Here is a 26,849-nt window from a genome sequence, read left to right as displayed (position 1 = left end):
AATACTCTCTTTCAACTTATCACTGAGTGCAGCACTATTGCAGTCTTTAGCGATGTGTTTATCGTGCAATCTACTTTGTAAATGCTGTCAGCTGGAGTATGCATAACCAGATACTTAAAAACAAACTTCTATTAGTACTTAGTCGTTCCATCATCAAGCTGCCATGACACACACACACACACACACACGCACACACCCATTGACACTGAGGATCTCTCCTATCCTGGTGGCACTGATTGATTCTATTGCTCCGTGTCCCCTTCTCTTGTTTAGTGCTAATCGAATGTAATTCCACGCTTGCGCCTCTCCATCAAATCAGACAGTGGAGTTTGTGCTGGCCGACGGGGGCACAGAGGTGGGGATAATTATGATATTAATACGGAGGGGGTCTGAGGGGAAACTTCATTTGTCCTGCTGCCTGCCACGAACACAGAGAGGGGTCAATAGCCTTTCCCGCTTTTCCTACTTTAAAGAGGAGGAGAGAGGGATGAGATAATGAAATGACTAGTAAGGCAGCAGGGAATGCTGACGACCTTGTTTCTTCACAGCCACTGTGCTCTAGTCTCTGTCTCACAAGAATACATTATTAATATCACCATTCACTGCAGTTACATTTTTCTTATTACATTAGTCCTTCAGAGTATAATGACTTTGGAAGCACTTGAATTAGTGTGATGTGGGAAAATGAGTCAGTGTTGTCCATGTGATCATTCCAGCACTATTAGACAGTCTTTCAGCTAGTTTAATTCATGGAATAATTCAAAGGTTACTTAATTGGACAGGCAGAGTGATAACTGTGATTTAAGACAACCTTGAGCAGTGTAGGCTCTGCAGGCGCTGTCCATGGCACTGAAATACTATCTTCTAACCTTTAAGACTGTTCAACACATCAGTCTTTTATTTCTGATTTATCCAAAAATGCCCATTCCCTTTAAAGTCCCATGTTATTCACTTCACATCACAAACTCGCCAGACTCCAAAGATCAATACACCTGGGCACTGCTGTCAGCGCGTCATGTGCAGAGCCTAACATGTACTCAGTGTCACCAGTAGGGCCAGAGGCCTCTCTCGCCCTCTGACTAATTGAATTGGAAAAGTTGAGTAGCTCCTTTGCTGCAGTGATCCGTCATAGGTCGGTGTGCAAGCAGGATACAGTAGCTACAGACGCAGAGCCTCATGCCTGCAGGCTAAAGGCAGACAGATGGATTCTTTATATCTACCAGAGTCCTCTATTCATTCGGATCAGTTTAGCTGCCTCTGTGCTGAGCACTGGGAGACAGGTGCCGGATTCAGAGCGGCTCAGGTGATGTGTGATGACGGAGCAGAGCTGTCAGGTCCAGATTCACATCAGATACGTCCAGACTATGCAAGGCTACCTAATGAATATTTCACTGAGATAAATCATGGATGAGCCTGGGCAACGTTCTGTTGATTTCACTGAGAGGGTAGAGAGGCAGGAAAACCTGGCGAGGTTTTGACTGGCTGTCTACAACCTCAGGGCAAATGGAGGCAGTAGAAATATAATTGCCGTTAGCTATGCAGGCTGTTGTTTGTATCAAGTGGAAATGCACCTCTACAGAGTATCAGATCAGATTTATAGCATATGACTTTGACTCCTATCACCTGACATTACTGTTCAACTCAAAACCTCAACACCGGACTGACAGGATAACTGGGGGCAGTATATGCAATGTGAGGGTGCATCTCTATATCTGTCAGCCTGTGCACATGTTTTATGTGTGTGTGTGTGTGTGTGTGTGTGTGTGTGTGTGTGTGTGTGTGTGTGTGTGTGTGTGTGTGTGTGTGTGTGTGTGTGTGTGTGTGAAGTTTCTCCGTTCTGTTTCTGTGCTATGGTGAGAGACCACGATGCTCTCAGCAGCATGCTGCTGCTGGCAGGCCCCCACTCTCTGCCATGAGGAGAACAGCTGCTTCACGATCATGTCGGGGTGTGAGCCATGTCCCCGTGGCTCCCCTCATCTCCTTCGCTTCTCCTCCTTCTTGTGTGCAGTTACACATAAATACTGCCTCTTAAGTTTACCCTATCCATCTATTCAACTTATAAACAATAAAACATGTGCCTCTCTGTAATCACTTTTCTTATCCTTTGAGCACATCTGTTACCCTCAGAAAGAAAATATAGAGTTAGTTTTCAAAGTAGGTCCCTGCTCAAAACAGTGACGCTAGGGCTCCTGACCTCTAAACAAATTGAAGGTTACTTTGGTGCTTAATTAATGGCCCCTGCTGGAGCGCTCTCTCCCCACATGAAGAACGAGAGAGAAGTTGAGCTAAACCCCAGAGGCGCACAGAAACTCCTCTCCTCCTGGCAGACTGATCTGTTTCTCAGTGCCTGCGACCTTTTCTCTAGTCCCGTCGCCTAGCCCACCAGCACGGCCAATTATCACAAATCCCCCGCCGCATTTGTCTTGCCATTTTCACTCTGCGGCCAAACAGGCGTGCATGGCCATACAATCATGCAGCCTCCTAACCAGCCTCAGCCCAGACACAGAAACAGAGGCCCACAACAGGTATGTGGTGCTTAAATAATTCAGTTTTCCTGAAAGGTTAAAGCTCTGCCAGGAAGGCAAATTGACATTCATCTTGCTCCAGAGTTGTGCACACCACTTCAAGAAGGTGCCTCCATCGACATGTTTACTTTCGATGACTTCCAGGATTGTTATTGACACCAGAATGGTGTTTCAGTAGAGCCCAGAGAACTGACTTACTAACCAGAGCAGGAATCAAATGACTGAGTCCCTTGTCGCTGATGCAAGCATAGTCTTTTGCCGCCTCGCTTAGACAATTAGAGAGTCTCTGTGCATAGTGTCACTAACCAGGCTTAAATGTGTTAACATCCTGCCTGTGTGTGTTAGAAAGCAGAGGATAATAAATGCTCCACACAAAGTGTGTTCTGTGCTTTGCCAATCTCTGTGTCTCCACTCATGTCAAGCCACAGATCTGATGTCACTATGGAGGCTCAGGCGTGATGTACACGCATCTCCCAGCTTCCCAGAGAACACTGGTCACAGCTAATGACCAGAACTGTCCGATTTGTCCTGCCCTGATTACTCCTCTGAGCCCCAATTAGCCGTGGATGAGGGCTGACATCCCGACACGATCTCTTGGATGTGTCATAGTGGTAGAGATAAGACGGGGAAGGAAAGGATAGAGGTATGTCATGTTCTTATATGTTGTATGTCAGGGACTACGGATGGAAGTTAGCTCAGCTAAAACCCGGCATATTTACACTTGAAGCATTATTTGTCTAAAGTGTTCATTAATGTGCATTGTCCCTATTCAAATAAACAATAAAAAAGAGGGAAAACAGGGAATGTGTGTGTGACCGAAGAGAGGAGCAAAGGGGAGTCTGTATGAAAGCTGTAGTAATATAGAGTCATTAACTCTGCATTCAGTCAGATATCGATCTCAATTATCTTTTAACCAGCTACCACTCATCAACATACAAACCAACAGCTCTGATTGCAATTTCTATAATTGGCTATTTCATTGTGAATATCTATCTATCTTACGCTGTTCGCTGCAGCTGGTCTGAGACAAGCTGATTTCTCTGTGGGTTAGGTATGAAGAGACTAAGGACTGTTTGTGGAAAATATATAAGATAAGGATAAAGTATTGGGCCAATGTGGCTAAATCAATTTATTATTAGAGGGGTCAATATCACCATATGGTGCATTTGAGACTTCCCCATTTCCAAAATCCATTAAACTTCATATTCATTGTATTAAGTATACGTTATGTTGTTAGTAATGGATGTTGGTCAAGCTCCCACACTTTTTTATAAATTAACTGCAAGTACATGCCAACAGCAAAATGTATCCACGGACAAAATTCAAAGAATAAATACATTGTAATTACATAGTGATTATAAAATGTACATTTTCAGAAAGCTATAGTCCCTTTCTCAACAATATATTTCAGTTAATGAACTAGCTCATCAACTAGCAATAGTGAAGTTCTGCGAGCCTCAAAGGCATTTCATTGCTTTCCCTAATTGTCAATAACAATCTCTGTTATGCACGTTGTTTCATCTGTTTGTCTTCGCTTTATACTCTCTTCATTTTTCTTTCCTGTTCTGACCCCTACCCCCCTTCCCACCGCTGTATCTTTCTTTATTTCTCTCTGCCACTGTGTCTCCCCAGGACTGCTGAGCTTTCTCCCCTCTGCAAGTTTTGAGAGAAAATCTCTCTCTTTTTGTTGGGCTTGGTCTCATTCTCTCTCAGTAGGGGGCAGTGGGAAAGTAACTACAAGGGCACATAAAGCCTTCAGAGTCAAACCAGACTTCTTTTAGTCTTTTTTGATCTGGATAGATGTCATATTGAGCACACATGCGCACACCCCCTTGACTGGGATGGCTCTGTTCCTATCTCCGTCTGCACCCCCTTTAAAAAAAAGTCGCCCACGTAAACCTGAGAAGACACAGAGATTGAGAGAGGAGGAGGAGGAGGAGGAGGAGGAGGAGGAGGAGGAGGAGAGAGAAATGTAGAAGGGTAGGAGAGGAGGGATGGAAGGAAACAAGAGGTGGGAGGGGCGGAGGTGCTTTGAGAATGGGGGATTAGAGTTAGAAGATTAGGGGTAGAAGATATCATGATATCATTTGGTAGAGATGAGCGGGAGCAAACGAGCAGCGCAAATCACCCGACGTTAACGAGCTACCTCGTAAATTACTGCAGCCGAGTGTGTGCTTGTATCTGGATCTGGATAGAGCTGTGCAGTGCAAGGGAGGCATAACGCACGTCTTAATATTATTTACTGCCCCCTCCCAATTTATATTGGTTGTCTCCTCTGGCCCAATATTGGCCTCCTGTGGCAGCATCACAGGATGTTTCCTTATTAATAGTGGGAGGTGTTAGTCAGCGTGAACGCCCCGTGGCCCGTCCAAACCCTCACACAGACTGCAAAGGAAAGACTCCCCTCCACTTGTAACCCAACAGAGGAGAGCTCAACTGCAACAAAAAAATGTGCTTCCCAGTAGCCCTCTTAAATAACTAAGATTTGACAGGCTCTTCCTCATCTCCCCATAGTGTTTACAATGTTTACCTCCTAATACAGAAACTGCAGCAAAGGGAGTTATTTAAAGATATTAAAATGTTGATTTTCAATGAAATGTGATTTTTTTTTCCTTGGGTGTGTTAAAATTCCTTAAACCACTTAGACATGTCCAGCTGGGAGTGCAGAAATTCAGTTAAAATGATCGTGTGTATAAACCTGCACGGTTCAGACTGTTCTCTGTGTGGAGCAGAGTGAGGGCGAGAGACAGAGTTGTGAGTGCGGCAGAGAGTTGCTCTCTTGTTGTGCTCTTAGGTAGTGACAGGAGGGCAGGGAAGAGAGGGAAATATACATTTCTATTTTAGCCAGGAGCACAGCAGCAGGAGAATGACTTGCATTAGCTGGGGTCTAAATATTACATGACTTCCTGATGGCAGTGTGCTGTCTGAGGCGCTGTCTGGCCCGGTATTAACCTGTCCGGATAAATCAGCCGGTTACCCAACTCTGTTCTTCTATCCAAAGTACATTTCATTCTTTCTTACCTCACTCTACCTTTGTTTCCCTTTTTTTTCTGTGACCCACCAGCTTCACCTGGTTCTCATGCACCATTTCAACGTGGTGCAGCCCAATCTGTGTGTGTACAGTGTGTATACTCAGAGTTACTCTGTGGTCCTCTGCCAAGGCCCCTAACGTCATATGCAGCCTGGCAGGTGACAAATAGTTTTTTAATTGCTTGCACCAGGAAAATCATTAGTCTCTTTCCTTTCCTTACCAGGCAGGACGTGTGCGCAATAATAATAGCCTCAGTCCCATTTCCCGCTTCTCGCTTCCTATTTTTAGAAAAGGTATTTTAAGGCCCTCTATGTGTATGCCTTTGTGTGTGTGTGTAAATGTCTATGTGTGTTTGTATATGTGTGTGTGCAGGTGTGTGTGAGTCCACAGTGAGGGTGGGCTAAATGGTCCAGGGTTGCTTTCCTAGTTTGTGACGGAGGAGAGAGTGTGTTTGTCAACCCTGTTCCTGCCTCATGAGAGTTTTTCTCATTGCTGTTGCTATTCCCCAGCCCCTGGGAGCGTGCTGTTAGTCTCCGTGTACAGGGCTTGTGTGTGTGTGTGTGTGTGTGTGTGTGTGTGTGTGTGTGTGTGTGTGTGTGTGTGTGTGTGTGTGTGTGTGTGTGTGGTGTGTGTGTGTGTGTGTGTGTGTGTGTGTGTGTGTGTGTGTGTGTGTGTGTGTGTGTGTGTGTGTGTGTGTGTGTGTGTGTGTGCTGTGTGCGTGTGTGTGTGGCTCTGGCCATTGTGCTGTAGTGCATTACTGTAGCAATCCACCGACACAGCGGCCAGCCAGATGAAGCCGTCCAGTTTATGGAGCAACCTGCAAACTCCAGCTGCTTTTGGTTGGGATTGTGCTTAGTGGTGAGATATAGTATTGATTTTCTCTCCTCGGTGCCCTTGCCATCCCTGCGTAGATATGCACCGGCGCTCAGCATCCATTCACTGCAAGCGGGGAGAGAGCAGAGGATGATGTTTATGTGGCGATACTGACCCCATTCGTTCACATGGAAAAGGCGTGGAACGTGAGGCGGCTAGACGGCAGAGGGGAATTGAGTTTGCAGGGCTCAGATTGCAAGATGAACCCTGAATTTGATTTCTGTGTTATACAAGCATTTGTTATTATATATCTTGGCGTCTGAGGGTATCTGTGTGTCTCCATTCTTGTGTGGGCCTATTATGTGTGTGCTTGTGTGGGTTTATGTGCAAGGGTGCATGTGTTTGTTAGCAAGCCATTTGGGTCTGTGTGCTGTTGATGTTGTGCATTTTTTCCTTTTTCCTTTTTGTTGCCCTTGGTTTGGGTCCCAGTGGGGGAGCCATGCTCAGCACTGTTCCAAAGCTTCTCCCCCTTTCCCTCCCATTCCAGACCTCCTAAAATCAAATGCATGGTCAGTAATCATTTGAAACATTTTTGTGAAACCCCCTAGCAGCCAGGCAGCAGTTAATGTAAGCGCCTCATTACACAAAGCATTTCATATATAAATAATAAAGCTTAAAAATCTTAATAAGTATTGTATGAAAAATATTAGTGGGTGACCTTTCTGTGAATTTTAAGTCCAGCACTCATAAAATGTTTAAGCAATGAAAACTGTTAACAGTGTTAATGATAGCTTTAGGTGCAGTACATCAAACATAACAGTACGAGTAACCACAGCTCTCTTGTCTCACACACTCAAACACACACACACACACACACACACACACACACACACACACACACACACACACACACACACACACACACAGCTTTACCATACCATTTAACTCTTCAGTAAGAAAAATATAAGCTAGTATCAGCAATATTATCCTTTTTCAAATTCACCTCTTCACATTTCATGCCAAGCTCCCCTCAACTTACTGAGGATTTTTCTTCTGACAAAATGTATGATTAACAATGACTAGAGCTGACTGAAAAATGTAATTATTGTCCTGTAGAGTTGATATCAATACAATACATCCACATGCTTTAGGTGGCCTTGTTTGTTTGGTCAAAATCAGAGGAATATTCCTATAGAGATTATTTCTCTGAGTACTAAAATGTATCGCTCAGTTTTTAAGGCCTGGCCAATTACGATTTTGCAACATACGCCAACAATTAATCAAAGTGATAGTGACTAGCCATTAAAGAGATTATAAAAATCACAGTTCATCATACAGCAGTGTATGGTGGCCCACAGTAGAAGTGTCACAATTGTAGTGGTGCTCGCCAATAAGCTGAAAGCCACTTCTCTGTATATGTACTGTATGTGTGTGTTTATAATCAGGTTGTGTTATCCAAGCCAAGCAGCCCTACCCTGGCAGTGCTGAGACTGGGGAGAGCCCATCTCTTTCCAGATTCATCTCTCCAGCTTTGTTTGACTAAGTAGTGCCATGGTGTTGGTGTTGGAGAGGGCTGGAGTGGCAGTGGCAGCGGCAGCGTATGCGTGGGTTGCCTGAGCCAGTGGGGCTTGGCACAGAGAGGCATCATATGTTCATGGCCAGCTTCCTTCCTCCTCTCCCATCTTTCTCCCTTACTCTCGTCTCTCTCTCTCGCTAGCTTACTCACGATAACCCTCAACTCCCCCTCCCTCCGCACGTCCTGGTATCACCTGTGGGGAGAAAGCATAGCACAGAGATCAAAGGGCTGTGGGGATCCCAGAAGGACAACCCACCATGTCTCTCTAATGCATACATCTTCACAGACACATACACTCTCTCTTTGTCATTTTGTCACTTGGCATAAGATCAGAGAATATCCGGTGCAGCAGGTGGTAAGTTGTGGCTGTGAAGAGGCTCTCTGCTTCAGTTTTGATGCCTTTCCAAGGGTTGGTCACCAGCACCTTGGCCTCTCTGTGCCCTACATAAACACTGGCTGTTATCCAAGCATGTCAGAAGAACTCTTTCTGAATACTACTGACTAAATGGTAGATCTGTAACGCATTACGGCTGCCTAGCAAAGGGTTAACTCTGTCCCAGATAGCCCCAACCAGCTGTTTCAACCTTTCACACCTTCTCTCCTGCTGCCTGCTCTCCTCCCTGCCTCGTGGACCAGTAAATGAACACTCATTTGCAAGTTAGATAAATCCTTTGAATGTATTATTGATGCAAACAAATTAGCCTGTAGGCCCCAGACAATACCTAATGGAGCCTTGGCTTATGGGTGAGGTGGTTTCCAAGCGAGGGCAGTGTCGATGTTCCAGGATTGATGCCTGCTCTTCTGCCCCGTAATTATTTCTCCTACAAATTATTCAGCTTTTCTGATGCAGTTGGGGTTTAAAGCAGAGCTACTTATTGCTGCCTGTGTGATTCCAGGCCCCACCAAGCCTCATTCATTAGTTAATAAAGAAAGAAAAAAAAGACACAGTCAATTAGATAACCGGGATAAAGCCACCAAAATTAGGGGATGTTTTATTATTCAAGTTTATGTATGCTGTTCGTAATTCACTGGGGTTTATGTTGGTGTTGCTTTTTCAAGGATATTCCCTTATCTTGTTGTACACAGACGCATCCACACATTTTAACAGCCTTGTATAAGCCTTCTCACGTATTTACAGCGACTCAAACTGACTGCCTTTCCAATATGGACACATACACACGCAAACAAGCACATATACACTCAGAGAACATGCGTAATTTATGCTAGTTGGCAAAAGCACTGTAGAAGCAGAGGTTGTAAAACAATGAGAAGAAAAGTGAGAGGAGATGAGAGAAAGAGAGGACTACCGTACTGTCCTCAGTGATTAGGACCCAGTATTGATCAGAGGAGGGAGGGGAAGGCAGGCTGAGAGGTGGAGGAAACGAAAAGGCCCCAGGGCTCGGGCCCCAACTCTCTAGTGGCCTCGACTCTGTTCCTCTCCTGCAAGCTGGCCAGGGCCGTCGGGAGATACATCCAAGGGTCTTATCCCTCCATCGGTCCCATATGCACACACACACAAATACATTTATTAATGCATGCTCACACATTCCTCTGGCCTTTGAAAACGGCTCTATTTGATGACATCATTTTGTGTTACCGTTAGACATGCTAAATTAAAGCTGATGTGTTAAAGAGCCTCTTATTCTCACATGATGGTGTGCTAGTGGCTAGTAGTTAGTGTCACTTTCTTTAACATTAAAACTTCCCTTATACTTCCTTCCCCAACTCTGTATACTCAAACTTAAATAACTCAAAGGTACCTGCCGTTTTTGATACAGTCATTAGGTGTCTCCAGCCTTTCAAACACAGCTCAAAAAGAGGGATAATGTCAGTAGTCCAGAGCTGCAAGTCTCCAGCATGGCAACAATCAGAGAAACCGATCAAACAGTCACACGCTCACAAAGACACGGCATCAATCAGCTGGTCATGATGGTTTGTCTATATTCTCTCCACAGTATTCAGTGTGTGCAGAGGAAGTATTCATTAATCTGTGCTCTCTCAGGGCCAGACCTGTGTTAATGCATTTTTTCCTCTTACTCCCTTTTTTCTCTCCCCCTTTGCTCCCTTTGCCTGCTTTTAAGCTGACTCTGAGCTTTGGCAATCTTATTTGCCTTTCAATACAGATCAATCTCCATCTTATCTACAGCTCTTGAATCATAAACATTATAGGCTCAACCTTGACACTGAGGTGGCGAAGGTTTTGGTGTAAAGTGCCTATGGAGGCTTGTTGATGCTGGACTTCAATCAGTCCAAAAAGTATTTTAAAAATCCCCTTGAACTCTTCCATACTCTTAGAACCCCCATCATGCACAACTTTGACACTATCTCAGCAAGAGACAAACACAGTGTCGCATGCCATTGGTGTGCATGTCTGTATGTGCAGTGACACATGCACATATATATGAAGTTTGGTTTTGTCTGCGTGTGATGTATTATTCATAAGAAGACACATTCATCTCAGTGAGACACCTCAAACAATTTGGAGACGTGGTGTGCTTAACGGCTTAATGTAGTTGCTGCAATTTGGCTCTCCTCTGGCTGATTAACACCGGCACTCCAGTCCTCACTGTGCTTTGCCTCGCGAAGGATTAGGCGTTATAGGAAACATGGCTTCCAAGGGAGTTGATGAATATTTCCCTACATTTACCTGTCATTTCCTGATTCGAACATCATTCAGAATACGCAACCCCATTCAATTTTCTGTCTCTCTGTTTAGTCGCTATCAGAGGAAGCTCAACAGAGCCGAACACAAACCACTTTCAGGGGGAAAGGAAGGATGACCTTGGATTGCTGTGAATAAAACTACCCCACTGTCTCTCTGTGCGACTGTAGGAAACACTCCTTTTTCCTATTTGACTTCTCTTTTTTGTCCTCACCTACATTTTTGCAAAACAGCAGGTTAAACTTTTACTGTGTGTGTATGTGAGTGCTGCCAACAGTAGAGCAGTCAGCAAAGTGCCACCTCAGCACCTGTGCTTAAATGATTAATACCATATTGATGGTCTCAATTAATTTCCTATTACACCACCAGAAGGCTGCGGTCGCTCTGTCTCTGTCATGGCCCTGCGCTTGTTTTTGGGAAGCCTCTTTGTGGCAGCTGCTGGATGGAGATAGCATGCTTCTCACTACCTCACACTGACAATTTTACAAACAGATGTACCAAACATGCACACACACAATGACACACACTAGTATCTTATGGAAACACACACGCACGTTATTACACGCTGCTTTGCTCCACGCATGAAACACAGATGAAAAAATAAAATGCCACTTTCTTTGTGTTGAATCTTTTTAAAGGGGACTTGGTGTGTTTATAGTTACAATGTTCTGCAATGATCAAAAAGCTCCGTAGAGCCCCAGAGATACAGCTACGCCTCTTTGTACAGGGCTCTGCAGCAATTTTACAAACCAATACTCTTACCTGATTGCAGAACCCCCCCCGTGTTTTGCATTTGAACCCTGTGTGATACGCAGCGATTTGTTTTAGGCCATTTTCTAAAGCCTATACTCTGGTTCTTGCGTAATCCCCACCCCTGTGGTGCTGCTACATATTTGTAACTGAGTGTAAGACACTGATGTATTCCCTTGATGATCTCTCTCTGAGCTGTGATTTGATAACACATTCCCATGACCTTAACTGTCTGTGGAGCTGCTCTGAGGATCATCTTGCAGTCAACACTGCCCCTGTAGAGAGGCTGGGGAAATGCTCTTGTTTGTCAATCAGATTGGCAGACTTCTGATGCGTCTTTTTCGCTTTCTCTCTTCATTACATTCATATCCCATTCACGACATCTTATCACCGACCACCCCGTACTTCACCTTCATCTCTCTAATATTCACTGTTAATCTTAACCTCATTTTTTTCCATTCGGTCGTGTGTGACAAAATCACACTTTATTTAGTTTTCAATTTTTCATGTGGACCCAATACACACCATTGGTTGCTAGGAGACCATTTCAGCATTTTTTTTTCCCAGGGGCGGACGTTTGATTACCCATTTGTTCGGCGTGTATGTGTGTGTAGAGGCCAGTGTATGTGTGTGTGTCTCCAGAGAGAGGTCTTGCCAAGCTGAGCTCTGGGGCTGCTCCAGTATCCAGCCCAGTAATAATAATGAGCCCCTCCTCACCATGCTTGACAGAGCACACAGTCTCAGTGGCCATTGCTGTTCTCCCTGTGTGCAAGTCTCTTGATGCAGTGTGAGTTCATATCTACATACTGTATATGTGCATTAATGCTCCACTGGTCTGTGCTTGACTGGTTATGTTTTCTGTAACGACCTCAACAGTTGTTATTGCTGTTGATGCTGACAACCGGTTTTATCTATTGTTGTTCAGTGGGCCATTGCAGACGCCGATAGTGGCCAGGTTGGACTGTCTTGCTGCTGGACACACATCAGTCCTCCCGGTGACTCCCTGTTAAGAAATGCACCAGCACATCTCCCCTGGCTGCTCCTGTGAAGTTCTGATTTGCTCACAGACACGGGCACAGGCACATAAATAGCGCGCCTTGTCAAGTGACACGGGGAGAATGACGACACACAAACAAATCAGACTCAGCGCTGATATGAAAGGGAGCGAGGGCAGAAGAGAGGCAGTGGAGAGAGATGGCATAAGCCCTGTTTTCCTCGTCCAAATGAATTGTACTATGCCCCGGGAGGAAGTGATGAAATGGGAGAGTTGAAACGGCTCGGAGAAAGGCAGAGGTTGAGAGGTTATTTCGAGGTGGAAACAAAGAAAATAACCATGAAGAGAGAGCACATCCTCCCTGTGTCTGATAGAGCTCAGTCACTTCCTTCCCCTCCTTTTATTCCAGTGTGACTTATGTCACCTGGATGGCCACAGAATATTAGGATCAGTGCCATGGGCTCAGCCAAGGCCATTATGGCATGCGGATGGGATCCTGATGGCCCTTTCTCAGCTTGCCCCTGGGCAGCGTGGCCTCTCACTTGGGACCACAACAGCTAATGGAGAGGCTAGTGTGCTCTGAAAAGGCCTTAGGTAGAATCAGTAGGCTGTAAACTGTGAGTTGAGTTGTGGCGGCTAAAGGGGCTTCAATGCCTCACTGCCCGGCTTACCGCCTGACTTACTGCCTGCCTGCTTGGCATCCAGAATGCATCTCCATATTCCGCCTCTGAATGCTGGCCTTTTGCACCTTTATTGTAATGCATGCAGATGCTTGGCACTGCAACACACACACTCCACCTTTTACTGTGGTGCACTGCACAAATCAAATATTTCAAAGCAGGGAGATGCCACACATAAAAACAGAGGAGCACTCTCTTGCATACTCACTCACAGACATGTAGAAATGCACTCGCATATCTGCACAATTGCACACACAAGTGCACAAACACGTGCACACAAACTCAAATACACACACAAAGACTTGTATTCCCCCACCCAGAGTGAAGCAGTTCTGCCCCTCTAAGCTGAGTTATTTAAAGCCCCGCTCTCAACTCCATCGGAGTGATTATGTGCTGCTGAATTAAACATCACAGGCCTCAGCCCCTGGCTTCCTCCGAAACACGCTCAAACATGCTGGCCTCTTCCTGTTCCTCAAAAGTTCCAAGCTCTGCCTTTCATGTTTTTCAGCCAGTACACTATAGTGGAGGTAAGAGGTGGAGTATGAATCTTCCCTAAATCAGGATCTCCTGCTGGGCATTACTCTGCCATCCCTGCTATACGCTTCGGGCGAGGTGAATCGAGGTATTTCACATTAAGAAATCCTCCGTAAACTGGAGCTTACCCCTGGATTGGTACGCACCCCGGGCATCGTTTTAGCTTGGACGTCAGACAGTGTTGTGATTGTTGGCGAGCTGGATGCAGTAGAGGGTGAACTGTAGCAGTTAAGTTGAGCGTTGACTTCAGACACCCTAATTAGGTTGTCTGTATTCTAAAATTGGAACATTTGAACAACAAGTTTGTCATAGAGGGCCCATAGAGAGAGAGGGAGAGAGAGAGAGGGAGAGAGAGAGAGGAGGGGGAGGCACGTTGAGATTAGGGGATTGCTCTTCTACCTAGACAGGAGCTTCAGGCTGTTTGCTGCCTTTTCGGGAAGATTTGAGGCGGGGTTTTGTTTACCTTGGTGTGTGTGTGTGTGTGTGTGTGTGTGTGTGTGTGTGTGTGTGTGTGTGTGTGTGTGTGTGTGTGTGTGTGTGTGTGTGTGTGTGTGTGTGTGGGTGTGTGTGTGTGTGGTGTGTGTGTGTGTGTGTGTGTGTGTGTGTGTGTGTGCGCGCGCACGTGTGTGTGTGTGTGCGCGCGCACGTGTGTGTGTGTGCGCGCGCGCGCGTGTGTGTGTGTGTGTTTGTGCTGCACTTGTGTTGCCTCATGTTCTGCATGTGTGTGTATGCGAGGCTGTGTCTGCACGAGACAAGGCAGTAGCCACCCACCCCCATATTCCAAAACACACCCGTTGGCAGTGAGTGATAAAGGTTCCAAACAAAAGCAAGAGGTCTCGTGCCTTGTGGAGGTGAACCTACAGCTCCACAGAGGCAGTTGACCTTGAAATGAGCGGTGGTGTTTGGGGACAGGCGGGGGAGGTCGGTGTTTAAGAGTGTAACCTCAGTGCCAGAGGCCACGAGGCTGCCTAATGACTGGCACCCAATGCCATCCATCACTATGCCACTGCCAGGGCACCTGCCCCCGCACAGCTGAGAGAGCGGAGCTTTAATAACCCCTCGTACCCGTTCAGTGGACCACAGCACAGGACATAAAACACAAACTTATATTACACAGGTGTTCCTTATGTACAGGAAACTGCAAAGACATATGCGAAGGTCCACACCACATATTATAATATGAATTGCAGGCACAGACGGCATGAATATGCAGTCAAAGTAGCAGATCCACTCACACTCACAGCTCATTGCACTCATTCTGCATGCATACTGATGTGCATACGCCAAACTAATATACGGATATCTGCCTCTAGACACTCATTCACTCGCTATTTATAATGTAATGTAGGCAGGCGGATACATAAAGGCACAGAAACATCCACAAAAACAAATACACCAACACATGCACCTCCCATCTGTATTTACGCCTTGATGCTGAATGTTTGTGACAAAACAATTGACTGTTCCTGTTTTTTTATGATATTTTGCTTTGAAATGGATATCCCTGTAGCCTGCTAGTTCAATTCTCCCATAAAGGAGTGCCTCGTGCCTTTCCCTTTTTGCTTATTCTCCCCATTCCTCCCTCAGAGTAAAAGTGGAAAAGGGGGGCTTTCCCATACCTGAGCCCCTTTCTGCTCTTTCCTATGACAGGCATTGAAGCCCCCATTCCTGGGTGTGGGTTATTTTATCAGAGAGGAACAAGGTTTCCTCCTGCACTCCCAGGCTCATCCACATTGCATGAAGCATCCCCTCTCAATTAAGATTCTTTCATGTTAATGGTGTTCTTATCGCTCCTGTGCACGGGTTGTGAAAGCGAGGCCTACTATAGTAGAGTACAACCACAGAGCAGAGCTCCCTGCCTGCCAATATAAGAGATGTTACTCCCATTCTTCTTTCTGTCTCTGCATTTCCAGGTATCTCTTTCTCCAACCCAGTCTGAGGTATAGTGGGGTGTTGGAGTAGTGGCTACATGGAGGTGTTCCAAGAGAGTGGCGGGGTCAAATAAACCTAACCTGACACTCATTACTTTACCACTGAGTTTAGACCCATAGATGTGCTTTGTACTCAACTTAGTTACATCTCAGGTGCAGCTCAGCATACACATAATACCTCACATTCAGAAGAAAGTAGAAGGTCATCTGTCTGCAACGACATCTAACTCCGTCTGTGTCTTCAGCTCCATTAGCCAATCTCTTGCTTTGTCTTTCCCTCCTCGTCTTTGGGAGTATAACAGGTTGTATGACTTTAGGACGAGGTAGGCAGTCACTGAGAGATCGTAGGAGCACTGGCTGCCTCTATGTGCGTGGGTGCCAGAGAAACCTGTTGCCTGGCTACAACAGCACCTTTATCCTCCGGTTGCGATGGCGATGTCCTGCATATCGCATAAGCGTGTGCAAAAGTGTGTGTTGGCACACCAACTTTACAAACTGTGTATTGACTGTGAATGCATTCATGACCGTGTTTTCTCCGTTATGTGCATGCCTGCCTTTGTATGTTGAGGCACTTGTGTGGGATTTGAGAAAGAGAGTAGTGAAAGGAGGGGTAGGAAGGCGCTCCACCACCCACTCAGCAGGCCTTCCGCCCCCATGGCTGACTCCCCAAGACTCTGCTAGTAATTAGCTCAACATCTATCCATCTGTTCAAGGGAGGCGCAGTAAACATTAACACAACACAGCAACATCAAAATGCTGGCTGGAGACATGCTATATTTTACATATACATGATGCGTTCATGCTATGAGGAGGCTATTATGGGAATTGTTGGCAAACATGTCTGCAGATATTGCAAACATGTATTTATAGGCTTGATCTCACATACTCACATAGGTGTCATAACAATCACATATATGTGGTAATGCAAACATCTCCATATCCTCACCTTCATGCACACCACAGGCTCCTGCGAATGTATCCCAGTCTCCCCTTCCTCTGCGGAAATGAGGTTGGATAGCTGCCCTGAGACCCGCATGGGAAACACAACCAAGAGACTACATTACACAATTAATCAATAAGTTAATGAGATCTCATTTTCTCTGGAAAATAGAATCCAGGCGTAAAAGTTCCCCCTCAGCCGTTTTCCCTCTGCTCCAGGAGAATCAAATCCTGATATTACACTGTGGAATAAGAAAGTAGCCAGCAGGAAACTAAATTAAATTACCATCCTGATAGATTTATGTGATGCTTTACATTTTCATTGTGTTGTTTTCCTCTCGGAGTGGAAGTGGGCTCAAGTTGGGAGAGAACTGTTCAATCTGTTGTAAAGTAGGAAGAGGAAGAAGCAGAAACAAGATTGGGGAAAGAGAGAGAAAGTGCCAGACAGACAAATCGCAGATTCTCTAATAGTAAAGCCCAGCCACACAGATTACGTGTGTTTGGGTGAGCTTTAAGGCTGCCACATGTCTCTTCCTTTGTGTTTTATTGTGTGTGTGCACATTGTTGTGGCTATATGTGAGAAGGCAGGAAACAGCTGTGAGTGTGGGTGTTGGAAGAAGGAAATGTTTCCACGTGTATGATTGTGTAAAGCTACCCCTTGTATTTCCTGTGAGTATATATGTGTGTGATGGTATGCTAATCATAGTGTCCTGGCTCATGTGTGTGTGCGTCTGCTCACAAATCACGTGTGAACTGTGGGTCTATGAATATTCCTCTCCCGCCTGCATTCCCATACATCCACATACGTTTATGCATGATCATAATTGAATGAAGCTGTCCACATTTGGCACTCTCATTCCAAGAAAAGATTGAGGGCATCTCTTAGCTATTGACACAGCTGGTGATGCCATCTGGGAGCATCACACCCTCCCTGTGCCATCTCCATCCAAACAGGGCAGCAGTCGTCGCCTTGTGTCCATACCAATGACAGGGGACAAGGAAAGCAGCGAGATAACACAGTGTAGAGTCCAGCTCCGCTCCTGGTGAAGGGTTGCAGGGAGGTCACCTGTCATCCAGAAACTGTTTTACATATTCTTTCCTCCTGTTCCACTACTGGAGCTGTGTCTGCCCAAACACATTGAGATGGTACGTCTGGGATGTTTTCAAAAGACGGTTTCTTTGGATATGCTTGCCCCGAAACCACACCCCTGTCTGGTGAAAGGGAAGAAAGAGAGAGGGAGAGGGGGAGGAAGCTGTAGATTAATGGTACACACTGAGAGGGAGCACAGACCTACAGTAGCAGCACCCTGATTTATTTGCCACTTAGTGCTGATGAAGCTTCAAACTGTAGTCACACACACATGTTGTCACGGCATTTTTCTCTATCAAGGTCTTTGTTGCTTTGCCTATTCCTGCGTCTTATTAAGCGGCGAGTGCATACATGCAAGTGTGGTTTTGCGTGCATCCTTTTGTTCGTTTTTTTTTCTGTATATCAGCTTATTTTTGCCTGCATAGCGGTCAGTTGTAATCAGGGCAGCTTTTATTTATATTCTATGTGTCAGTGTAGGAATATTGTTCTGTATTTGTTTGTTAGGTTCTTGTGGGCTTAGTGACACCCGGATGTTTATAATAAATTGGAGGCGATAAGGACTGGAATGGGAACATTCCCTGTGTGAGTCTTTGCCTTGCTCGGTAATCAAAGCTTTTCATGATAACACCAGCGAATTGATGTTATTCACACGGGCACAACATTCCTTTAAACGCTACCTATTATTCATAAGCTGTCAATTTAGGGAATTTGCCGAGGTAACCCAGTAACAATTTGCAGCCTGCAAATGGTTGAGTTCTGACTTGGTAAATACAGGCAGAGTTAATTGAGGGCATCAACTCACCATGTGGGAGGACTTGACAAAATGCCATAAGTGTGTTACACAAGCACACGTTGTAATTATCACACACACACGCACGTACACACAAGCTGACACACACTATTGTACACGTCCAAGGGCACACACATTTGGCGATACAGATAGTGACATAATGAGGGAGATTATTGCTGATTTCTGATCCCAGATTTGTTCTGGTCCCTGCTTGTGATTCGTGTTGTGCGTTTACTCTGTTCTTGGGCCTGAGTCTTACTATCCAGTGCTCATAGTTCAGCAACATTTAATTTCTCATCAGCCAGCTGGCTTGTTCCAAATAAAAGCCCTCACAGCTGATCCACAGTATTAATGTGTCACTAAAACTCCATTTATATCTTCAAGAAACCATGCTCTTATACAGACTGTCCATAAAGTAATCTCATCTAACCATCCTCCCTCTCTGTGTGATCCCGACAGAACCCTGATATCGTGCTCGTCCACTATTTGAATGTTCCAGCCATTGAGGATTGTGGGAAACCATGTGGTCCGATCCTGTGCTCCATCAATACAGACAAGAAGGAGTGGGCCAAATGGACGAAGGAGGAGCTGATCGGCCAGCTAAAGCCCATGTGTGAGTATTTGAAAAATCCGATTAATCAATTATGGTCGCCCCAGTCTAAACTTTTATTCATATCCTATAATATAAACAGTTGCTGTCTCCTCTAAAAAGGCCTTAATTGTATTTATATGTCTACATGCATGGGAAGAGTATACATAGTGTCTGTTGTCTGTCTAAGGATGTTATGTCAAGTCCAATTTGCTGAAAGCTGGTACACTAAGTGCCCTCAGCACCTCAGTCAGAGCACATCTTATGCCAGTGTTCCTGCACTGTAATATGAGTGTGTGCTCTTCCCGTCTGCTAGTAACGGGTCAGAGTTCAGCTCTTCCCTTAGACCTCTGGCACCACTCTGACCGAGCTGAGAGTGTGCTTCCTCTCTTGCCCAGGAAGGAAGTCGAGGCAGAGGAGGGCAGCAAGCTGGTTATTGATTCATGCTAGTGCGTGGGAACAAGAATGTCTGACTCGCCAGAAATTCCCCCCTTCGTCTCCCCCCTACATTGAATTGTTATCAGCTTTACTAATGCTCTGTGAGGTGCACTATGTGTTTTTATGAGTCTCTAGGTCTGCCCATAGATTGAGGCAATGTTTTGGAAAAAATCAGGGTTTGTCTGATGATGATAATAGCCAAATGGGTACCTTGTGAGGTATTGAAAATCTTTCAGACAGCTGTTAAGATGCCTTTAACAACCACACTGTGATCCGGGCGTGTCTGGCAGGGGCCAGCAGGGCTGTGACTGATATTCCGATGGCCAATTATTGGAGATGTGGCCAGGTAAAGAGGAACGTGTCAGCAGCTTTAGAAGCACACGCATGCTGGCAGCATACAGACGAGTCAGTCCAGAACATCATCATTGATGTCTTGGCTATATTGTCCTCCCCCTCACTGCTCTGCTTGCTATTAGTTTTAGGACATATTTTAACATAAAGCCTTACCTCAGGACAGCCACTGAACAACAACGGCCTACTGTATTCATTAGATCTGTGGCTTAATGTAAAAACCAAGCACCATTTGCGGTAATGCGTAAAGTCATTAACTTTGGGAGTTGTTGGGACAAAGAGGGGGAGTGTGAGATGCCTTCTAGCTACCAGGCTACATGAGGGGGCTACATTAAGAGCAAAAAACCTTCTTCTGCTTTCTGTCTTCCTTCTCCCCTCTATCCCCTTCGCTTTCTCCTGCAACAGCCAGCATGTCAACACTAGCTCAGGGATGGAGCAACATTGCCATCTAGTGGTCCTGTATCATAGCAACCCCACACCTCATCGTAAGGAGCAAATACTTGTGATGAGGTCATGCTGTATTGTCCATGCATTATTTAATCTTAAATAATACATTAGCTCTTAATATACAGTGCATTTTTTTCCCAGACTGACCTATATCTTGAAAACGCATTTGCATGTATTAGTAGATAGGGGTTTTTTGTATTGCACAGGAATTTTATAATAAGTATGCACTGCTGGGAATATTCTTTTTGTACACAGCAGAATGTCATTAATGACTCAGAAGATGTATATATGAACTAGCAAGACTTATTTCCATGTTCCCTTAATCAGGAATGTGCAAATCCATCAAACTCTGTAGTTTGAATATTTAGTACACAACGCAAGATTTCCACAGTATGTGTGGCTGTATGGAAGGCATTTCTTCTAATATAATATTGAATGTTTTTTATTTCAAAAAGATTTTTGTCAGCACAGGGACCCTTCATTTAATGTCAAATAGTTATTTTTCTAGAGCATTGTCAACTTTTGTGATATAATTGCCCTATTCCGTCTTGCTCTTTTCTTTTGATATTCTCTGCACCATACTCTAGTGCACTAACCATTTGACACCTCTAATGATACACAAAGACAACAAAGGAAAAATGTGGATTTCATGGATCAGTTGAGCTTATTCTGTCTCAAAAAACTCACACACGTGCTCTCAGTCCCAAAAACGTTCACATGCACGGATGCTCGCATGCGGAAGTGCAAATATAAGCCTTGTGGAACACGGCCTTGTCTGACCTCTGGCTCCTTAACTCCCTGTGGTGTTTGATGAGAAAAGGAAGGAGTCAGGGAGTGAAGAGGAGGGGTGAGTGGCATCACTACTCAGTCACGCTACAACACCATAGACAAGGCAGCCAGCTTGATTCACTCTTTTGGTCTAATGCTATAAACACGCAGCACTCTCCGCAGCTATGCCCCTAGCCTGCTGACAGATAGCGCTTGAGCGGCTTTAACAAACACTCAGACAGACAGAGGGCCTGTCTCCAGGCAAGACACACACAGGGCCAGAGAGGAACAGACCAAGGCCAGACAGACAGGGCTAGCCATCATGTAAACTATTGTACTCCCCTGTCCCATATAGTGCCCAATGGTGCAGATACAATCAGATGGGATATGTACATGTCCTACAGATCAACTGTGTTGTATCATTAGGGCTGTGTGACACTGCTCGCGACAGGATGCAGTCATCAGGATGACGATGTGACTCGTTGATGTTTGGTACCTCTGCTGCCGCTGCCACTGGGATTAAACCTTGTGGCACTGCTCCTGTCATGTCTGCTTTGGAACACAACCCTCAGTGAGAAGAGCAGACAGGCAGACATGGTGGTAACTGTACGTCAACAACCCACAGCCACCGGGGTGACGCTCGCCTCGAGGGCTGAGGCGATTCTGGCATGAGGGATCAGGGTGGAGGGGAGACGAGATTGTTTGGACAAATAGGGATGGCAGTACATGGTGGATGTAAGCTTGTTGTATTAGGCTCTCACTCTTGCTCTGTCACCCTCTCTGCGTCACATCAGCAGAACGGATGCTCCTCTGTCCTGCAGCCTCCCTACTGGCTTTGTCACAGAGGGAGATTCATGACAGCATTTTGAGTTTCCCTGTGTCCCTTTCATCTCTTTGTCAGTATCACTAGCAGCATCTAATTTGTACTGTTTGCATAAACACTGTCACAAGTTAAAGAGTGTGTCAAGCCACACTGTCTAATGGGAGCTCCAGACAGACACAACTATTTGTGCAGTAATTGCAGTGACATTAGATGAATCTCTCCTGTCACTTTTGGTGTCCCGTCTTTTTTTCAGCTCACCCACTCTAGATAATGTCTGCACAAATCTGACTGTATAAAAGATCAAAAATGAATCCTGTTAATGTCCCTGTAACCTGCCACAGAGAGTCGTCTGAGGAGTGTTTGATCTCAGCTTGATCACAGACGTTCTGCTGACATCTGCTGGTGACCCGCCTGTAATCTGCCAAAGGATCTCAAAGCTTAGATCCCTATCCCAGTCATCCAATCAAGTTTCCCAGTCTCTTTTTTTCACTCGCCTTGACTAGCTTTGTCTTTAATCTGCATTATGCTCACCCTCTTACAATGTTTCCCACTGCTTTTATCGCATAAGAAAACAGACAGGCACACAAACCTGACTCTCCTTATACATCTCTCTCTTGCATATTCAGCCACAGCAGCTGCTGAAGTGAAGAGACCTTGAATTAAAGCTAGGGACGGGTGGCGCAGTGGTCTGTGCATCTGATCATCAGATCAACGGGGGTGCAGGGGAACTCCAGTTCTAAACCCGCTCCTGCCGCCACTGCGTCAGGCCGTTGTGTCCTTGGGCAAGACACTTCACCCGGATTTGCTCCTGTGGGTAATGTCCACAGTACATGTATGATATCAATGTGTACTTGTAAAAGCGCCTCGATGACTTCGAGGCGTGAAGATGGACGGTGTGGCGCAGTGCGCTGTGCAATGATCATCAGATCAAGGGGTGAAACTGCTGCGTCTGTAAAGCCGTTGTGTCCTTGGGCAAGACACTTCACCTGAACTTGCTCCTGTGGGTATTGTCCACAGTGGTGACCATTGCATGTATGATATGTGTAATGTGTATTTGTAAAGCGCTTTGAGCATCTGGAAAAGCGCTATAATAAATGTAAGGAATTACAATTATTGATTTTGTTTGACAATCTAAATATGCTTTACTTCTCAAATATTACCTTTTGTTCCCTGGCTCAGAGCCTGAGCGTTGCAGCTCTCATTGGTGTCTCCTACACCCTTTCAACCACTGAAACCACTATCTGTCTCATCAAAAGTTGTGGCTGCATGGCAAACAGAGCGATGAAAAGCAGTAGAAGTTGCTAAGGACTTGTGACTGAGGCAGGGAGTGGAGCTTTACATGAGAACAGCTCTCTTTCTTTGCTTGGTGCAGCAGCATTAGCAGAGGCGAGATGACATTACTCCCCAGAGGCTTTCCCTGCCAGGACAGAGTCATAAGTCGGGGTGAGAGAGGAAAGATTGTGGCTGCTGTCACCTTCATGAGCACTCACTCACAGAGGGGAGCACGAGACATGACAACACGAGAGGAAGCAGTGCAGTACAGAAAGTGCACAGGGATTACAGTGACGACAAAAGCCTAATGCAACAGAAAAGATATGTAAAAGTTATTGTAGGTAGGTATATTGCAATATTAATGAAAAGGATGGAGTGGTATGTAGTACAATCAGAATCAAAGGTAGTGCCTCTGACATTTTTGAAACTACTATATTAAAACTGACGTGACTGAGTGAACACACCAAGGCCATTCAGTGGTTTGTTTCTCTTCATGAGGGAGCGGAAGTATTAGTTCCTCTCTATCAAGGTAACTTTGACGATTTTGTGAGGGGACCAGTGAGCAGCATGATGCTACTGGTCTACTGGCCGATAGACAGGGGGGGGCAGTGGGTGGGGCGGGGGTTTGGCGTGGCTGGTGGTCTGTTGGGCTGGCTGACGTCTCTGTCTCCTCCTCTCTCCCGGCAGTTCATGGCATCAAGTGGACTTGCAGCAATGGGAACAGCAGCTCTGGCTTCTCAGTGGAGCAGCTAGTGCAACAGATTCTGGACAGCCACCAAACTAAGCCACCTCCCCGGACTCACAACTGCCTCTGCACGGGCACCCTGGGTAAGGGCGCGTGGGTGGGAGGGGGTTTGTTCTCATGAGAGAGCTTAAAACAAAAAAAAAAAGGCCATTAGAGATGCAGTTTGTTTTATTGTAGATCAGAGGAGGTGGTTTAGGTATTTTAATGGTAGGCGGTTTATAGTGAATTATTAGTTTCTTGGTAATTTGCTTATTTGTTTTGTTTATTAATAACCGTATACGGACCATTATCTGAAAGAAAGAGCCCAGCTGTTCCCGGATGTTTCTGCTAATCCTTCAAATATTTTCAGCTGTCTAATTTGATTTTGGGCTGTCATTCAGGAACATAATGTAGATCAGCAGTTTATTAATTACTAAAACCAATCATGTTGTATAACCCTAGCTGCAGCAAAACCCCCCTTACATTTTACTCACTGTTTACCTAAAAGAAAGGCTATTTTAATCATTCAAAGAAAACGTTTCTGACTAAATGAAATATATCATCCATACTTGTGTCCTCCTTGCACAGTAGTACTTTCCTTTTTTTAGTTATTCGAATAGCAATAGTTCAGTGTATATATTTTGTGCCCACCTCATCCAAATAGCCAACCTCTTTTTCTCTGTTTGTCCTCGTATAGGTGCAGGGAGCAGTGTGCACCACAAATGCAACAGCGCCAAACATCGCATCATCTCCCCGAAGGTGGACCCTCGCTCAGGAGGCTACAGCAGTGCTCACTCTGAAGTCCAGAACAACGATGTGTCGGAGGGGAAGACGGAGCACAGCGCCCACGGCGGAGGCAAAAGCTCCGGTGGAGGCGGAGGGGGCAGTGCCAGGGAGAAACGCAACGGCAAAGTCCACAAGCCCATCCTGCTGCACCAGAACAGCACCGAGGTGTCGTCCACCAACCAGGTGGAGGTCCCTGACACCACGCAGAACTCCCCCGTGTCCATCAGCAACGGCCTCAACAGCGATCCGGACATGGCCGACAGCCCCGTGGTGACAGGGATGAGCCACGTGGCCTCCGTCATGTCTGGCTTGTCTCAGAGCGTCTTCATGTCTGAGGTCACTGGAGACCCTGTTTACAGCATGTCTCCTACTGGGGGTCCCAACACTCACCTGATGGGTGCAGATGCCACCTCACAGGGCATGGTGCTGTCTGTGGCCTCTGATCGTCACAAATTTGCCTTCCCCGGTGGAGGAGTGGGAGAGCCTGGGACTAACGCGGCGGGAGACAGTCTGTCCATGATGTCTTCAGCGGGGGTCTCTGAGGAGCTGGTGCTCTCCAGCAGTCTGGATGCTGGAAGCATTAAGATCCCAGAGACCAATATGAACTTTGACCCCGACTGCTTCCTGAACAACCCCAAACAGGGTCAGACCTATGGAGGCAGTGCAATGAAGATAGAGGGCAACTCTTCCTCAACCTCATCTTCCTCCGGTGGCAGCAGTTGCAACGGCAGTATGCAGCGCTCCCCCGCCATGTCGGACAACGGCTACACCTTCAGCTCAGCTATGGTAAAGAATATCAAGATAGAAGACACATCGTTTGAGCAGCAGCTGGCCAAGGAGAGTGGCTACCAGGTGGGTCCGGTAGTGAGCTGCGGGGGCGGGGTCTCTGTGTCATCTGGTGCTGGTTCGGGCCAGGGTAACCTTACTCTGAATACGGCGGGCTCCATGCTTCCTTCTGGTGGGGGTCTGAGTCCCAGCACCACCCTTGAGCAGATGGATTTCAGTGCTATTGATGCCAAGCAAGACTATTCTTCCAACGCTACCGCCGTAAACTATGGTCAGGCCATGTCCAGTCCTCACATGCAACACCAGAGTCGTTCACCCAGCTTCTTCCTGCAAGATTCTTCCCAGACCGGACAGGGCCAGCAGGGAAGGCCCAGCATGGGTCAGAAAACACATTTGATGGAGCACAATTCCCATGACTCTGGAGCGTATATGGGGCTGCAAGTGGTGAAGACGGACTCCCCTGGCAGTAACGGCCACATCCACCACCACCATCAGGCCCACCAGCACAGGCCCAACTGTAATGGAGGCTCCCCCGCAGAGGGGGGCGGTCAGGCTGGCTCTCTCCAGCTGCTACAGTACCAGGGGGGCTATCCTGGGCTGGGTGCTGAGCATGAGGAGGTGGTGGGTCTAGAGCAACAAGGCAATGTGAATTCAGCTCAGGCTGGAGCCACTGAGAATGGAGCTGAGAATCTACTCAAGCCAGGAAACCACATCCAGGCCTGCGGGACAGGAAACGGAGAGGGAGCAGAGCACTACCTGCAACAGGCCCCGGATGGAGGTGGAGGAGGGAATGGAGGTGCTGGAGAAGGAGTAGTAATGCATAATGGTAACAACAATAGTGATGGCAGCAACCGCTCCCAGCAGCAACAGCAGCTGCAGCCCCTCCTCCAGGGCACCAGTATGGTCCAGGGACTCTACAACGCTGTCGGAGCCCACCAGGGCCTCGTTGGAGCGGCCAGTAATGGCGGAGCAGGAGGGACAGGCATGGAGATCAGCCTGGATCACTTTGACATCTCTTTTGGTAACCAGTTCTCTGACCTCATCAATGATTTCATCTCAGTGGATGGAAGTGGAACCACCATGTCAGCTGGCGGGGCCCTATATGCTCACCAGCTGGTCCAATCCCACAGTTCGGATAGCCAAAACTCCGCCGGTGGGCCCCCTCAGCAAGGCCAGGAAGATGGAGGGGCCAGGAGCTCCGGCTACAGCCCCTCGGAGCTCTGCCTTCAGCCCTGCTGCAGCCCCCAGTCTCTGAGTGCTGGGGCTGGAGGAGGGGGAAACACCGGAGAGCCGGGCTCATTGTCCTACATGAATGTAGCAGAGGTGGTCTCTGCAGCTGTAGCCCAGGGGGCTCTGGGGATGCTTCAGGCCACAGGCCGGCTCTTCATGGTTACTGACTACTCCCCGGAGTGGTCCTACCCTGAGGTGAGGGACAGGGCACTTTATTATTTTACAAACATTTGTCTATTTTTATTTTTTTTGGTTATGACATTTATTGCTGTGATGTTAGGTCACAATAACTTTACTTTAACTAAAATCAAAGCTATGCT

At 46.4% G+C, this 26,849-nt stretch overlaps 1 protein-coding gene across 9 annotated transcripts in view; it reads left to right on the top strand.

Annotated features, from left to right (window-relative positions):
- camta1a (calmodulin binding transcription activator 1a) overlaps window positions 1-26,849 on the top strand; it is a 289,606-nt gene that overhangs the window by 234,995 nt on the left and 27,762 nt on the right. For 8 of the 9 annotated variants that reach the window (XM_034211026.1, XM_034211025.1, XM_034211024.1 and 5 more), the window contains 3 exons: window positions 18,775-18,928; window positions 23,691-23,831; window positions 24,425-26,724. In XM_034211026.1, coding sequence (XP_034066917.1) covers window positions 18,775-18,928; window positions 23,691-23,831; window positions 24,425-26,724 — 2,595 coding nt within the window. The remainder of the gene's footprint in view (window positions 1-18,774; window positions 18,929-23,690; window positions 23,832-24,424; window positions 26,725-26,849) is intronic. The other variant, XM_034211027.1, reaches the window with a different exon arrangement.

This window comes from Gymnodraco acuticeps, unplaced genomic scaffold (assembly GCF_902827175.1).
Source record: "Gymnodraco acuticeps unplaced genomic scaffold, fGymAcu1.1, whole genome shotgun sequence".
NCBI classification, from domain to species: Eukaryota; Metazoa; Chordata; class Actinopteri; order Perciformes; family Bathydraconidae; genus Gymnodraco; species Gymnodraco acuticeps.
Note: the sequence above shows the minus strand (reverse complement) of the source record. Positions and strands in the feature narration are given on the sequence as shown.